The 16,970-nt window shown below is 41.5% G+C and overlaps 1 protein-coding gene across 2 annotated transcripts in view; it reads left to right on the top strand.

The window, feature by feature from the left end:
• The window catches only part of adcy6a (adenylate cyclase 6a), a 54,902-nt gene that overhangs the window by 32,399 nt on the left and 5,533 nt on the right, over window positions 1-16,970 (top strand). For both annotated transcript variants that reach the window (XM_082517643.1, XM_082517644.1), the window contains exons 4-18: window positions 2,719-2,868; window positions 4,469-4,590; window positions 5,268-5,379; window positions 5,602-5,729; window positions 5,863-6,021; window positions 6,517-6,658; window positions 9,333-9,461; window positions 9,559-9,587; window positions 9,673-9,820; window positions 9,929-10,026; window positions 15,511-15,598; window positions 15,697-15,813; window positions 15,904-16,056; window positions 16,173-16,348; window positions 16,601-16,621. In XM_082517643.1, the coding sequence (XP_082373769.1) occupies window positions 2,719-2,868; window positions 4,469-4,590; window positions 5,268-5,379; window positions 5,602-5,729; window positions 5,863-6,021; window positions 6,517-6,658; window positions 9,333-9,461; window positions 9,559-9,587; window positions 9,673-9,820; window positions 9,929-10,026; window positions 15,511-15,598; window positions 15,697-15,813; window positions 15,904-16,056; window positions 16,173-16,348; window positions 16,601-16,621 (1,772 nt within the window). The remainder of the gene's footprint in view (window positions 1-2,718; window positions 2,869-4,468; window positions 4,591-5,267; window positions 5,380-5,601; window positions 5,730-5,862; window positions 6,022-6,516; window positions 6,659-9,332; window positions 9,462-9,558; window positions 9,588-9,672; window positions 9,821-9,928; window positions 10,027-15,510; window positions 15,599-15,696; window positions 15,814-15,903; window positions 16,057-16,172; window positions 16,349-16,600; window positions 16,622-16,970) is intronic.

Genomic DNA, 16,970 nt, shown 5'->3' with positions numbered 1-16,970 from the left:
CTTTGCTCTTTCATGGTCTTGTTTTGTCTGTTTTTTTGTTTCTAAGGTATGTTTAAAGCATTACCTGAAGCACAAAGTATCTCTGTGTATTTCCATTTCCACCCAGAAGATGTCAGTGTGTGATACACTTGGTGACAGAAAGACACTAAGCAGAAGGACTGGAAAGCAGATTTCCGTGTTAAAAACCACTCCGTAACACAGACAAAATATTTTGGATTGAAGTTTCCACTTTACAGGCCTGAAATCTGTTTCTTTGCTCCTGTTGATATTTGATGCAGGATGTATCATCTCTGGGTTTCCTTCTGGTGCACAGACAACCTTTGTTACTGTCTAAGTGTATCCTCTACCGTGAGAGGCGTCACGTTTAAGTTGTAAACAAGAGCACATCTCTGAAGGAAGTGGCCTTATGTGGGGTCAGCAGCAATCCCCATGATGCGTTTGGGCACATTTGTATTATTATTTTTGGATACTGGGGGTTATCCCATGGCAGCAGCGCTTTAAACCACAAACACTTCAAAATAAGATAGCAGCACACAGCCAAGCTGCAAATATTAATAAGTGGTCAGTGGGCTGTGAGGGGTAGAGGGGACAACAAATCCCACAATCAGGACCATTTCCTGTCAGGAAGTGTGTGTGTGTGTAATCCTGTCTAGCTGTCTTGTGAGGACGCACTCACCGGTCCTCACAAGTTTGAAGGCCTTTTAGAGGCTCAAAATGTGGTTTTAGTGTCAGGGTTACATCTAGGTTATGGTTAGGTATAGGGTAAGGGTTAGGGTTAGGCATTCATTTTTAATGGTTAGGGTAAGGGGCTAGGGAAACCATTATGTCAATGAAGGTCCTCACTAAGATAGCTGAACGGGGTTGTGTGTGTGTGTGTTACTAGTTTTGGAGAAATTATTTAAAAATAAATATATATGAAATGAATATAAATATTCAGAAGAAGCAGTCTTCTAATCTGTTTAAGTCCTAGTTCATATTCGGTCTGAATTTGCACCATGTAACGTTTATTCTGTTTATTAATAAATGTTACATGGTGGCAGACGATGACTTTTCCAGGCATCTGTACAGAGATTGGATTTTGACTATCCAAAGGCTTATACAAATAGTCTGTTCACGATTATGAGAAACATCATTTAAATGTGGACATACAGGAACAGCATAATGATGCCTTTATTCCAGTAATACTAGTCTGTTTACCTGCAGAGTGGTTGCTGTGTAGCAGTTTGATCACAATCATTTCGCAACCAAATAAACTGTCGATCAAACGTTATGTTAAAAAAACAGACATGTGCTTCCATTGGGCAGGTTGAAGAGTACCACTTAGATTTCATTTAGACCTCTAATCAGCAGGCATTTGCTCAGAGCATTTATGTTACAGATTACAGATTTTATGGACTATATTCCATCTGTGATCTGCGCTATGAGCATTTGTGATCTATTTATGCAACCGGTTTATTGTTACTTGCAAAACACATTGAGGGTTTTACCATCCATCACAAGAAGGTTGGTGTTTTTACTGAGGCTTTAGGGGCACAAGAACTTCTAAGAATCTTAGAGTAATAGCTGTATGGACGTGTAGCCCTGACAATCAGTCACATGCAGATCACATGCCACACCGCAGCAGATTAAAAACAACCACCATCCACTAAAAAGAAGTAAGATCTCTATATTGCAGTAGCTCAATACTAAGGAAGTATAATTGTGTTTTAAGACAAGTTTTAGGTCATGGTTGGTCACCGTCTAACTGCAAAAAGGCAATTTATTCCATAACCTCGGGGCAGCAATTGACTGCTCTGTCCCCCCTGAGCTTCTGCTTAGGTCACATGACCTGAGAGTTCGGACAGGAGTGTAGGGGTGAAGTAAAGTAAAGTCAGAGATGACTCTAAAAAGCACAAGTAGCTAGTGAAGCGAAGCCAGAATGAAACATGATGTTCTGGCTTCGTTTGATTTTTAACTATGTGTTAATGTTTTTGCCAAGTGCAACAAGTGGTTGCACTTGGCCTGCTGTTTTTATCTGTCCTGCAGCAAACATGACAAAAGTACACAACATGCTTTTTTTGTTTGAATTATTTGCCTCTATAGTACTTTAATTTGTTGTTTTACTGTTTATTTCAGACTCCATAGCTGACAGAAAACAGCCAGCATTTTATTAAATCAGCATTGGCTCTAACAGGATGTGAGTGTTTCTGTTACTTCCTGAAGCCTGCTGGAAACCATCTGTCTTGACTCGATTTTGGTCGGCAAAGCTTCAAACCGGCCATCTGTGATTTAGGACTTTTATTTTTGGACTGACGATGGAATATTTTACCAAGTTCCTCTCACACACGGCCCACAGTGTAAAGGCGCCTTAATGCACAAACAGTCTTGAGTCTCTTGAGACAAACAGAGAACTGAAATGTCAGAATGACAAAAAAGGTAAACAGCAGAATGAAACTCACACCGCTTGTGTCGTAGTTTCACCCTTACAATGAGTGTAACACAAACCCTGCCGTCAGTTATCGTTTTGTGTCCTTTTATGGAAGGAAGTGAAGTTGAACACCTGTATCTCTGAGTCTGTTTGCATCACTGCCGCTACTGTTACAAAGATTAAAGTACCTAATACAGACCGTTTTCTAGCAGTAAAAGCTGCGTTGCTAGTGCATGTTTGATTATTCCTCTTCCTTCTTCTTTTCTAATGCTTTATAATCTCTTCCCCCCCCCCCCATTCACTCTCTCCAGGTGAGTGCTAATGTCCTGATCTTCCTGTGCACCAACATCATTGGCATCTGTACCCACTACCCTGCCGAGGTTTCCCAGAGACAAGCCTTCCAGGAGACCAGAGGATACATTCAGGCCCGGCTTCATCTGCAGAGGGAGAATCAACAACAGGTAAACCTGCACACACAATTCTATCTCCCAGCACTTATTTGCAACAGAACACAAAGAGTCTCTCTGCAGTGTCAGTGTTTAATGACTAGAAATGAACATAACTTTTTGATCTTGATGTTGCAACATTTAGCGACACTCCTAATTCATGGTGGTTGCTTTCTCCAAGACGCTGGAAACACCTTTGACTCGTTTTTATTGTCAGGAGTTTATCTACATTCTATATAACACCCTCATTTTACTTGGAACAATATCACTTACACAAGCACGTCCTCCAGGAAAAAGAACATCAGATGTACACGAGTACATTTATGAGTACATATACCTGCATGTGAACCTTTGCTGATTCCTGGTTTGGCTGTTGATGAGCTCTTTTGGTGTGGAGGAGGGCTCGTCACCAACACCACCATACTCAAACAGTTTCATTATTGAAAGCAGTGATGTTTTGACTCTTTCTGAAAGCGTACGGCCTGCACAGTCCATTTATTTCTTCTTTTTGTAAAGATGTATGTCAGTTAAAGTGAACTATATGTGGTTCAGTATGAAGCAGCAACAAAAACTAGAGATTGACACAAAAGTTGTTTGAAACAGTTGTTATGTTTAAATTAATAAATGGCTTTAAATTCGCTCATAGCATGAATAACATTTGAGCGAAGAGTATGATGAGATGTAGCAGGAAGTTGAGGCCCTCTTAAGCCAGCCAAGGCTTTATCAACAATGGAGGAGGGCTGAAGAGAGGCATAACAAGCAATAGACTATAAAGGCATGACAGCGGTACATTCTAGTGGCTGTTTTATTCTAAACCCAAGAATTAGCACCATCTCACAGCACAGTGTCCATAAAATGAAGCAACAAGCATATGAGATCAGCATCAATAGACCAACCCAGAAAACAGGGTATCAATAAATACACGCTCAGTGCCGACATCCATTTCCTGTGTGGTGCTCCGACAGAATCCTGGGTCCTACAAAAGACATCTTTATATAAAACTATATAAAGAAATATATGTATATCTGTCTAAGGCTTCTAACTTGGGAAAAATTTCACTTGCAAACTCAATGCAAATCTGTCCATTAATCTTTGTGTTCTCCTGCCAACAGACAAACTGAATTAATGAAATAAGTAACTTCCTCAAACAAATGTAGTTTTTAGCTCATGCTACTGAATCCAGAGGACTAAAAAGCATATTTTTGTCTCTCAAATGGATAGGATAAGTATTTTCAGCTGCTGACAGGATGTTCCTCTGTGAACGATGGAAAGAAAAATGCCGACATGTTCATGATAATGAAAGGAAAGGGCACCCTTTTATTTTTGATAGTTTAAGGATAACATCTGGGGCGCAGAAAAGTGCAGCATATCAGGCTCTGGATGCACTGACAACACTTGTTAGACAAATCAGAAAAAACACGTCCTGTCTGCCTAAATCTGGACTTCTACCACAGCACAAACACACAGAGCTACTCACTCTAAGATATGAGTTCTAAATGTCTCTGTAAATAATGGGATAATAAGAACACAGGCACAAACACATATATAGAAATGTAACCACAAAATTGTGACTGACAAGATCTGCATTTCCTTGTTTATTTTTTGTGATTTCCAGGAACGTCTGTTGCTTTCAGTGTTGCCGAGGCATGTTGCCATGGAGATGAAGGCTGACATCAATGCCAAGAAGGAAGACATGATGTTTCATAAGATCTATATCCAGAAACACGACAATGTCAGGTCAGCCGGGCGTGTGGCCTCAACACCTAACGTAACATTTAACCCATGAATTCAGATTTTAGCTACTAAATTGTCTTTCTTTTCTATAATTGTTGTAAGAGAGGTCATATCATGATACACTGAAAAACATGTGACATTGTAAAGCATTAAAAAGCCTGTTAGGATTTTGTTAATCCCATAAAATGAAGAGAAAATAAACAAAATCATACCATAAATTCATCCTAAGAATGGCTAACTCACGTTGGTGCACACATAAACACAAAAACACACATGTTTGAGCGCGCTCACAGAGTCAGAAGACGGTAGAGTGGTTTGGCAGAGTGGAGGCTAATTAACACTAGTGAGGGAATACTTAATCACCAGCAGCCAAGATAAGATAATCCCCAAAGATGGAAAGCTTCAGCACACATTCAATTACAGCACTGAGCAAACACGGTGCACTCGGTCCCTCACACACACGCGCGCGCACGCACACACACACACACACACACACACACAGATGCTTTAAGGTCAAACACCCTTCCTCTCTCAAGGTCATCTGCCCTGATAGTAACATAATGCAATAGTATATCGCTGAGGTGTAGCTAAATCAAACTGAATCAGCTTCGTAGGTTTTTATCTCTCATGATCGAGGATTAACTGTGTTTTGTTTTTGCTCCTCTTCATCTCGTCCTCAGTATTCTGTTTGCAGACATCGAGGGTTTCACCAGCCTGGCGTCTCAGTGCACGGCTCAGGAGCTGGTCATGACACTAAACGAGCTCTTTGCCCGTTTTGACAAACTGGCGTCGGTAAGCAGTCTTCCGTTACTTGTGTCTGTTTCTAAAAGGGATAGTTTGGCAGTTTAAGGGGTTGTTTTAGAGTGTTGATAGTGGATTTTTTTTTATCCTTTGCTGTTTCTTGTGTTTCTTTGTTTTAAGTTTAAAAGCAGGTGAGAAGTATGAAGTGCTTCCTGTATGGATATGTGTTTTTATTTATATTTTTATCTTGTCCTGTTGTCTTTTCTTCCTCAGGAGAATCATTGTCTCCGTATTAAAATTCTGGGTGATTGTTACTACTGCGTGTCCGGGCTGCCTGAACCCCGGGCTGACCACGCCCACTGCTGCGTGGAGATGGGTGTTGACATGATAGAGGCCATCTCGTGAGTAAAAACAGTGTATAGATGCACCTGTATGTGGTGTTTGTTTCTGCGTTGTTTACAGTGTTTTGCATATTCCTCCCACTGCTGATGAGACACTCGTGTGTGTCTGTGTGTGTGTGTTTCTGTTTTCCAGGCTGGTGCGTGAGGTGACAGGGGTCAACGTTAACATGCGTGTCGGCATTCACAGTGGCCGTGTGCACTGCGGCGTGCTGGGACTCAGGAAGTGGCAGTTTGATGTGTGGTCCAATGATGTCACGCTGGCCAATCACATGGAGGCGGGAGGCAAAGCAGGGTGAGAGCGAGAGAAGCGTTTACAGTTTGTAAAAACTATCACAGTGTTTTAAGAACTCCAAATGCTTACTTACTGCGATCATTTTTTTACCCTTTGTTTTGTTTTGATGTTTTTAAATTGCTACTGCTTCAAAAATAATTTGTTGCTGTCTGGAATTCATATTTTTCCGTGGTGGTACAGTTCGTACTGATGTCGGAGGTTGTTAAAAGCTCTCCTGTTATGAAAATATCATATTTGAACTTCAAGAAGTACAAGTGATAAGGCCATTTTGAGACTTGACTTGAAAAGCTTTCTGCGCTCTTGAACGTTGTTTTACAACAAATTAAAAGAAATTGTTTCATTCATTTCTAACATGTTCCTGACTTATGTTCAGCAGCAGTTCTGGAGCTATTAATATATGCCTGCTGTCCCCCTGTGTATGCCTTTAATGTGAAAAAAATAATAATAATAAACACCCCACATAAAGCCACTTCCTGGTCTTTTCGTCCCTGCCAGGCGGATCCACATCACAAAGGCCACGTTGCAGTATCTGAATGGGGACTATGAGGTGGAGCCAGGTTTTGGAGGTGAGAGGAATGCGTATCTGAAGGAGAACAGCATTGAGACATTCCTGGTCCTTGGCTGCAGCCAAAAACGGGTCAGTACACAAACATACACACAAATATAAGAGGTGTAGGCGGGGAAATCTTCACCAAATTGAGACATTGGTCAGAGTTTTCTAGTCGAACCTGAAAAAAACCCACCAGAAAGGGACCAACAAAAAGGTCGTCACACACTAAAAATATACATAGAGATCAGATGACTGCCATGACAGTATTGCCATTAAGAAAACTGAATCAAGAACATAAATAAAATAAATAAACAAAATTCAACATCCTATTGGTTTGAGGAAAAAGTAGAGGTCACTGCTTGTGACAGTTCATTTAGTATCGCTGAAGACAAGGCCCCCATCTCTTGTTAGATCTACCCTGAATATCTGTTTTATACTTATGCATTTCTTCCATCTGTATAACAAATAACACCACCTTAATTTAATATGCAAAGGTATATGGAGATTTAGACTTAAAGGTTTCTATGGAGCATCAAAAAATCACCAAGCTATGGTCCAGTCCATCTGGAGAACATGCCAGTCGCGTAGGGCCAAAAAATAAATACTAAAAGAAGAGTCGTACTGTATATGTGTCAACATGACAGGGATTTCACAGAGTAACAAGAAAGTAAAGTAACGAGTAAGAAAATGAGAAATATAAGTAATGAGTAATGTGTAATGTGTAATACATGCTCATTTGGAAGACCGTATTTGGTATAAAGGAAATGATGCTCGTCCGTAACACATCTGCCAGAGTCACAGTCTGCATCTACCTGCATCTAACACCTCATCCAGCTGAGCAGGCATAAAAGAATGGTTATGCCATAGTGGGACATGTAAGGAGACACTAGGAGCCTGTCTGTGATTGCAGCGCTGGAGAATAACAGAGTAAGAGGATGCATTTTTAACAACTGAGGTCTCAAGGTGTACCCACAGGGGGATATCTTCATTGCTTGCATCACTGGATTGGTCTATCCACTTCCAATAAACAAAGGCTCTTGAATTGGCTGCCCAGTAGTAGAGTCTCAGGAAGAAGAAGCCCAAGGCCTCCCACCCTACTGGACTTGTGTAGATGGGCCTTAGACTTTCAGTGTGACTTGTAGCCACAAGTAGGTAAAGTAGTAAAGTCAGTAAACTCACCATTTTAATAGGGTTCACCCTGACAGTCATAGTTAAAGGCAGCACTCTACAACGTTCGATATTGGCTCTGAGTTTGTTGACTAATTCCATGAAATTAAACTTCAAGAGTAAAAAAATCATCTGCTTGTCTAAATGGCAAGGTTTTCAGAAAGTCTGATGAAAGTTATGAATGTTAAGGGCATAATTTGACCAGATAGATTTAATAGATACAGTGTGAATACCATTCCACTGACAAACTGGGAGTTTTGTTGCTTTAGCAGGCGATCAGTCCAAAGAAAACAGGCCTGTCTTCTAAAGCCAAAAGAAGAGTTGGTGGGAGTGTGTTGCTTCAGGTGTTGCTGAAATATGAAATATAATCCAGGAAATACAGCAGCTGGAAAAACAGCAACCTCCCGCTAATCCAAGAGGAACATGTAAGATGACATAGGATAAAATATAGTGGGGAATTCTGGCTAAAACATTACATAACCTGTAAAACAGCTCAAATTGAGTAAAATACAATAAGAAAGGACAAAATAGCTTGATAAGATGAAACATTATACAAAAAAAGAACACAATTAAATATGGCCACAGTTTGGATTTCCCCTGATATCTATAGTCTCAAAATCAAAAGGCGCAAACAAACACGTCCCTTCACCAAACGCCTACTTTCAGCTTCTCCTCTTTCCACATTGTATTCATGAGCACAGGAACACATCCCTCCACTTTCTTCCATTTATCCAACCTAAGATCATGGTGGACTGGAGGCTGTGCCAGCGGTCTTATGGCAAGAGGCAGGATACACCCACCAGTCTGTTGCAGGGCGAAAACAGAGACAGTCTACCAGTTACGCTTGCATTCACACCTACAATCAATTTAGATTTGCCAGTGAAGCTAACCTGCATCTCTGTAAATCCTATTTTGAACATGAATATTCACTTTTGCTTAAAACAATGAAGTCTTGCCAATTTAAAAAGTATTAACATATTACATTGGAAACACTGAATATGAAATAAACACAATTCCATTAATTATAAAAATGCATTTAGGCTCCTATGGTGTCTTCAGACCGTGAGAGGAAGACAGAGTACCAGGGGAGAGAACATGCAAACGATGGTTTGAAACCCAGAACCTTCTCACTGTGAGGCGACACGGCTAATCACCGAGTCATCATACCTGTTATAAAGCATTTATTATTATAACATAAATCATCAGATAAGAGTTTTGTGTAAGAGCAGGTTACACTTATCTTAACAGTAGGGTGTTAATTATTTTTTCCCAGTTGTGCTGGCAAAATAAAAAATGAAGTGCTTAATAAAATGATTCATTTCAAATCATTTTATATTTCTGAACTACTTTAAAGTACAAAGGTTTTGAAGCACATTGGCGATATAACAGATAGTGAAGATGTAATAGTTATTGAAGGAAACAGAGCTGAAAAAGCATAATTTGTGAATGAAGTCCTCTTGAAGATCCCGAGCTGCCTCGTGGGAAAATTGAAAGCCAGAATTTAAACAAACCCTCAGTCACACATTTTGTCGTTCTCCATGTTGTGTTGCACGAGAACAGTTGGTCAAGCCTTCGTGTTGTTCTCTCCGAGCAGAAGGAGGAGAAGGCGATGATGGCGAAGATGCAGCGGACAAGAGCCAACTCTAACGAGGGGCTGATGCCACGCTGGGTTCCCGACAGAACCTTCACCAGGACCAAAGACTCCAAAGTCTTCAGACAAATGGTGAGACTCGACATCGACGCGCTGCTTCACAGCGACAGAGCGGCGCTGCAGCTTTTCTGCCAGAACCATAATTTTGTCTGCTCTCTTTCTTCTCCAGGGGATTGATGAAACCTCCAGTAAAGACAAGTAAGCACGGACTCTGACACACCACTTTGCCTGATTGGGTTACCCCTGTTATCGCCTGCTCAGTCTGTGCCTCTTCTTTTTGCAGCCGTGGCGTTCAGGAAGCCATGAACCCAGAGGATGAGGTGGATGAGTTTCTGGGACGGGCCATTGACGCTCGCAGCATCGACCAGCTAAGAAAAGACCACGTTAAGAAGTTTCTACTCACCTTCCAGACTTCCAGTCTGGAGAAAAAGGTTAAAACTGTGATGCCTCATTATTGCTAAAGCTTTTTATCTTAAATATCAGCCATGTGTGGAAAAGTCTACTCCTATTATTTCTGATTTCTTCTTTTTTTTGTGCAGTATTCCAAGAAGGTGGACGATCGTTTTGGAGGCTATGTTGCCTGTACTCTGCTGGTATTCTGCTTCATATCCTTCATACAGATTGTTATTTTTCCACAGTGAGTATTTCACCCATTCCCATAATGCTCTACTGCGAATGCTTCTGTGTATAACCCCATCAAGGGGACCCGTTAGGCTCATTTGTAGCTATTCTTGGTTTCTGTGAGAGTACCTTTGCATGAGTCACAGCTGAAATGATTTATCTGTCCTTTTACAGATAAGATTGATTAAAAGAAAAAAATCTCACAACCCCAATGATGTAAAACATTTTAAGTTATTAACAAAAAACAAAAACAAACATGCTGATGTTATTTATGAGATCTGATCTCGTTCGTATTTTGACTTTAACCTCCTAGGACCTGGCGTCCACATATGTGGACGTCACATTTTGGGTTGCCTAGACCAAAATACAAAATTTTGCTCTACAAGGGCCTGATATTCATGTACAAGCACATGATATTGCCACTGCTCGATCAAAAATTAAAACGAATGTCCTCATTTATGGATCTCATTTTTCTCAGAAACAAAAATCTTGTAAAAAAAACTATTTGTTTTTACATTCATGAGGTCCCAATCAGCCCAAATATCAAAGAGAAATTAAATGCCATGGTTAAAGATGGCGAAATGTTGTCGGTTTCAGCATAAAGACCAAACTGTTGCAGCTAATGTAGAAATTCTAAGGCTTCATTATGAAAAAGTTTTCATAATTTCATCTTTATTTCTGAAATATCTAGCTTTTTCTCACGCCAAAGTGTTTAAGCTCTAGGGGTGCAACGATACACAAAATTCACGGTTCGGTTCGATACTTTGGTGTCACGGTTCGATATTTTTTCGATACAAAAAAAAATGTTCATGCCTTTTTAATTTGTCATTTATTAAAATTATAAATATATATTTTAACTCAAAAGTACAGTTTTTAAATTTAATGTTGCTGAAACAAAAGTAATGAAAAAAATAAATATATCTCAGGGCTCTCAAAATTTCAAAATCCCTGGTAGCCCTTCGGGCAGGGACTCTTCAGTTTTTGGTAGCCCAAAATAAATGTAAGTAGCCCGAATAAAAAAAGAGAGCAATTTTTTGATTGATATTTTGTTTCCTGTTTTGTTTCCTTTACAATATTATACATTAAAGTATAATATTGTAAAGGAAACAAAACATTCAACAAAAAATTGTTGAAAAACAAATTACAACATTGTATAAAAATTACAATCATCAACTCAAATACTTGGTTCTAATTGAACAGAAATTTCTATGAACTTGTAAGAACTGTGTAGGACATGAATCAGTCTGTGTCAGATCCTGAATTTGAAATTTCCGCTGAAGTCACAGGTAAGAGGCAAGTGGGACCAAGATCTAGGCCATTTGCTTTTTGAAGTTTGCAAAGACTACTAAATTTTGCCAGTGGTAGTTCACTCTTTGCAACATAGTACACTGTTCTAAACAGATTTTTCAGGTTTATTTTTAGTATGTTATTTGCAATTGGTGTTTGTTCTGGGAAAGATATTGCAGACTGCGCAATAATGCATTTCTTGCATTTGGGGGCCTTTCTTAAAATGACTGGTCCCAGTAACAAAGGCGCTTGTCGACTCAGAAATCGAGAGAAAACCAACAACACACCTGGCAGAACATTATGTTATTTACACGGGTGCACATAAGTGGTCCGCATGTGCGCATTCGCTGTCAAAATAAAAGACGCGCACCAGATAAGAAGTTGCAACGCGCGTTTGCGTCCATATAAAAAGCACTGTTTTTGTCCACTAGAGTGGGATTTTCACGGCACATTCCGCACCACCTCTCTGTGCGTTCATCATTTGTTTGAAGCCAGCTCACCTCCTGCAACCACTTTTCCGAGAGCTTCTTTTGTGGTTCGGACTCCTTCTGACATTTCTTTGGAGGTGGAGGAACACCAAAGTAATTGCTTAAAGGAGCTTCTTCGACATCTTTAAGAGTTTTAAACAAATGTCTGTCCTCCTCCAGAAAATCTTATGTATGCAAACACGCGTTGCAACTTCATATCTTGTGCGCGTTTTTTTTTGTTGTTTTTTTGACAGCGAATGTGCACCTGCGGACCATTTATGTGCAGCCCCGGTTATATAGCTCGTCATATTGCAGCCACAGAAATTCTTTTGTCCATGAAACCATAAAGCTGCACTTTCTTTTTGCCTTATAGTCTGATTTGTCATAACTTTTCCGTTTTGTGGTAAGCTTTTCTTTGGCTGTCACTTCTTCACCCTGACCTGTCTTATTTGGCTCAGCAGAACTAAAATATATATCCTGCTGCTTTTACACACACACACACACACACATATAACGGTCAGTGATTCTCTGCGCGATCAACCTCTCATATGTTTAAGCTTGCTGCGGGAGATTTCACTTGTCATGTTTGCATAGTAAGCTAACGATTGATAAGACGATGTCAGAGGAATTGGTGCGCAAATTATCATCACTCACCAATCAGTACTGTCGCTCTCTATACACAGTTCGCGTGATTGCAAAGTGAAAGCTAGCCCCGGGACGTCGGGCTAGCGATTTTGCAAGCCCTGTATCTGATTGAGGAATCACTCATCTTTGAAAAAGAGAGTTTATTACAGAGAAATGGCTCTTTCCAAAATAAAAGCTATACTATACCCTTCTTCTGGGCTATATTCTCAGCAGCATATTGTAGCGGGTCAGGGCTGTTCGGGGTTCTGTTTGTACAGTTATGTTTTGTTTATGTTGCCATAGTGACGGATGACGCCCTCTCGCTGCGACGATGTGTCTTTCCGGGGTCAGAGGGCGCCCTGTGTGTTGTTGTTGTTGCTGTGCGGTTGCCGCGCTGAGCAGTTAGCTAGCGGTAGTGTTCTTCTGCAGATGTCAATAAACGGCTGTGCTCCCTGGCTAGCTCACGGGAAGCAAGACCAAATGACACCTCCGTCTCCTCCTTGTCTGAGCTCGCCACATTGGTGTCAGAAGTGGGATGATGGTGGCACCCCATGTTCTGACCCGAGTGACTTTTCCCCCGCCGGTCGTGACCGGCCGGTGCGCCAAAAGAAGGCACCTGGACATTTGCAGGACTTTGTGTGGGGTAATGGGGTCGTCGGGGACGACTGACCCCTTAGGTGGGGGCTATGTAGCGGGTCAGGGCTGTTCGGGGTTCTGTTTGTACAGTTATGTTTTGTTTATGTTGCCATAGTGACGGGTGACGCCTTCTCGCTGCGACGGTGTGTCTTTCCGGGGTCAGAGGGCGCCCTGTGTGTTGTTGTTGCTGTGCGGTTGCCGCGCTGAGCAGTTAGCTAGCGGTAGTGTTCTTCTGCAGATGTCAATAAACGGCTGTGCTCCCTGGCTAGCTCACGGGAAGCAAGACCAAATGACACCTCCGTCTCCTCCTTGTCTGAGCTCGCCACATTGGTGTCAGAAGTGGGATGATGGTGGCACTCCATGTTCTGACCCGAGTGACTTTTCCCCCGCCGGTCGTGACCGGCCGGTGCGCCAAAAGAAGGCACCTGGACATTTGCAGGACTTTGTGTGGGGTAATGGGGTCGTCGGGGACGACTGACCCCTTAGGTGGGGGCTATGTAGCGGGTCAGGGCTGTTCGGGGTTCTGTTTGTACAGTTATGTTTTGTTTATGTTGCCATAGTGACGGGTGACGCCTTCTCGCTGCGACGGTGTGTCTTTCCGGGGTCAGAGGGCGCTCTGTGTGTTGTTGTTGCTGTGCGGTTGCCGCGCTGAGCAGTTAGCTAGCGGCAGTGTTCTTCTGCAGATGTCAATAAACGGCTGTGCTCCCTGGCTAGCTCACGGGAAGCAAGACCAAACGATACCTCCGTCTCCTCCTTGTCTGAGCTCGCCACAATATTAAACATATCAGGTCCCCATAAGGAGAATCATGTGCTAACGGCTGTCTAAATGACTCGGGTAAAGTTTGTAGCATGCATGTTTGTTGTTTTTGTCTGCTTCCACTTGTCTTTGCACTAGGATGATGTCGGCATAAATGTGCAGTCATATTCATTGTGTTCCCACTAGTGCTGTCAGCGTTAATCTCGTTGAAATGACGTTAACGCCACAACACCGCAAATCTCCGTTAACGAGCTACCCCTGATCGCCCCGTGCGTGGGGCTAGACGGCCAACACGTTAACGAGCTAACTGCGCTAACACACTAGTTCCCACCCATGTAATTGAGCATTGCGTGGCACATCCAACATACTGTTTTACTTTAGTCCATGACGTGCTTACCTTCAGGGTCATATGTCACATGAAACCCAAAATAATTCCAAACGCCAGATCTGAATGAGGGTGGGGGAGGTTCAATTTGCCATGTTGCAAGGAGAGCTTAACTTCTGTCTCGCTAGCTTGCCCTGCGCTCTTCCTTCTGACGATGCTGTCTGTGTTGAACGCTCAGTGGATCTGCGCTCGACAGTGCAGCCTAGGCGGAGTAGTCGAACGCAGATTCACTGAGCGCTCAACACAGACAGCATCGTCAGAAGGAAAGTTGATAAAATAAATTACAAATTTTGTATTGTTCATACATATGCGTACCGAACCGAAAGCACTGTATCGAACGGTTCAATATCGATACGAGTATCGTTGCACCCCTATTAAGCTCCCAATGTGTTTTGACAATATAAACTTTCACAGTGCAACAACGTTTCCTCCTGAAATCCACTTTTATGTCCAAGTTGTGTCACCTTTGAGCCCCCTGTTGTCAGCTGATTGAGTGCAGTTTATTATACACATCACTCCTGATGTGTAACTGACTGCTGGTCTGACCTTTCCCCACTGATGCACACCGTTCCAGTAAAACGTGATTGAACGACATGTTGCACATGTTGGTGAACTGAACCTGCCCGAGGGTTGCTCCGCCCACTTTAGTGACTAATAAGAACTGATGAGGAACTCACTGGTTGTACACTTTTAGTTATCCTACCTCCTTAGAGTTACAGGCTGTCATGCTGCTGGGCTTTTCCAGATGTTCACAAATATGGATTAAAGCCCCCACACTCATTTTAGACCAGCGTTCCCCAACCTTTTTTGCGCCATGGACCGATTTATGTCCGACAATATTTTCACGGACCGGCCTTTAAGGTGCCGCGCATAAATACAACAAAATAAAACCAGTGCCGATACCCCCAAAAAAGAAGATTTATTCATAACACACAGGAAAACTCCTGGGGAAACCGAGTTAACGATAAAAACATTAAAAAAATAACACTAAAAACCAATAAAAACCCCGAAAACCATAAATTTCACACTCAACTCTTGCGGCCCTGTACCAAGCGACTCATGGACTGGTCTGTGGCCCAGTGGTTAGGGACCGCTGTTTTAGACCATGATTTTTTGGTATAAATATATTTAGATTGATTGTTTTTTTTTTAAAAACTGTTTTAAAAAATGTTGATATTGTGAAAAACCTTAAGGGTCTTTCAAGGTTCTTCCTTGAAAATGAAATGCCAAAAATAAACTGGGTATTTTTCTGAAATTTAACTGATTTAGATAATAATAATGATGATTGTAAAACAAAACCCTAAATGTCCTTTTATAATCTGTGTTCTCTATTCTTTCCTGCAGCACCCCGGTCATGCTGGGAATCTACATCAGTATCTTCATCATACTCGCCAACATCCTCTTCATCTGTGCCATATACTCTTGCATCAAGGTAGAGCAGGTCACCTGGACTCCATAACAAATGTTGCGCTCATTTTCTTTTTCTTGCCTTCACCGTGTATTTAACATGTTCATCATTTCCGCTCGTAGATTTTTCCAGCTGCGATGCAGACTGTCTCGAAGAAGATTGTCCAGTCTCGCACCAACAGCACGCTGGTCGGAGTATTCTCCATTATCCTCGTCTTTATCTCTGCCTTCGTTAATATGGTGAGATCAAAGTTATCGCTAAACAAATTAAGCGCATCTGCTAACTTTGTGCGACATTGTTTGAAGTCGTGCTGCTTCACTTTCATGCAGTTTGCCTGCGACACCACGGGTTTGGCTGAATGCGTCGCTGAGAAGCTGAACACCTCTGCGGTGACTCCCTGTCTGATCCGCAGCTTGAATGTGTCCGTCGAGGGGGGTCTAGAGATCTGCCCCAGCCGAGGCCCCTCCTGCCCCTTTCCTGAGGTGAGCAAACGGTCCACACGCTTTAAAAGAAGAGTCTCAGATTTGCATTTGTGTTTTCCTGACACCTATCGTCGATGATGCGTGCTTGTGACGCCGCTGCCTCCTGTTTGTGTCAGTATTTCAGCTACAGCGTGCTGCTGACGCTGCTGGCCTGCTCCGTGTTCCTGCAGATCAGCAGCATAGGGAAGCTGGCCCTCATGCTGCTCATCCAGCTCACCTTCCTGCTGCTGGTGGAGTGGCCACAAGTAGCACTGTTTGACAATGCAGACCTCTTTGTCACCTCCAATGCCATGTAAGTGAAACAAGTGTGAAAGTACAAGTCACCGAGAGGGTTTACTTCATTTGTACTGATAATTTAAGGGATGAAAGGGAATGGAAGATTTTTATTTTCAGTAATTTAAGGATAAATCAAAATACTTAAAATACCCTTATTTGCTCTTTCATTGATTTTGCTTCTGTTTACTCATGAATTCGAGCATGTACAACAGTGAAATCAAGTTTGTGCATTTTATTAATATATTTGAATCTTTCTGTCTGTTTTTAGTGATTTAAATGAAACTCAGTGGTAAGTTTTTTGTTTTTTTTTATTATTGATGTTTTTGCATTTAAACCTTTGCCATTGAATTTTTTGGTCAGAACACAAACAAAAAAGTACGGTTTGTGGATTTAGCTTTTAATTCCTTCACTTCACTTCTATACATACATATTCCATTAGATTGAAATCCACAGTTTAAAACATGTTTCATTGTCTCTTTCTAAAAATCTACTTTCATTTATACCTTAGCTGCAAATATGTAGCATGAAATAAATTGATATCAAAATCAAATCCTTAGACTGCTGATGTAAATATCTCTTGCATCATCATTTTAAATGATTTATTACTACTGACTAAAAGTTGTTGTTTTTTTTTTAAT

Source organism: Aulonocara stuartgranti, assembly GCF_965226115.1.
Source record: "Aulonocara stuartgranti genome assembly, chromosome: 20".
NCBI classification, from domain to species: Eukaryota; Metazoa; Chordata; class Actinopteri; order Cichliformes; family Cichlidae; genus Aulonocara; species Aulonocara stuartgranti.
This window is presented reverse-complemented; position numbering and strand designations above follow the sequence as displayed.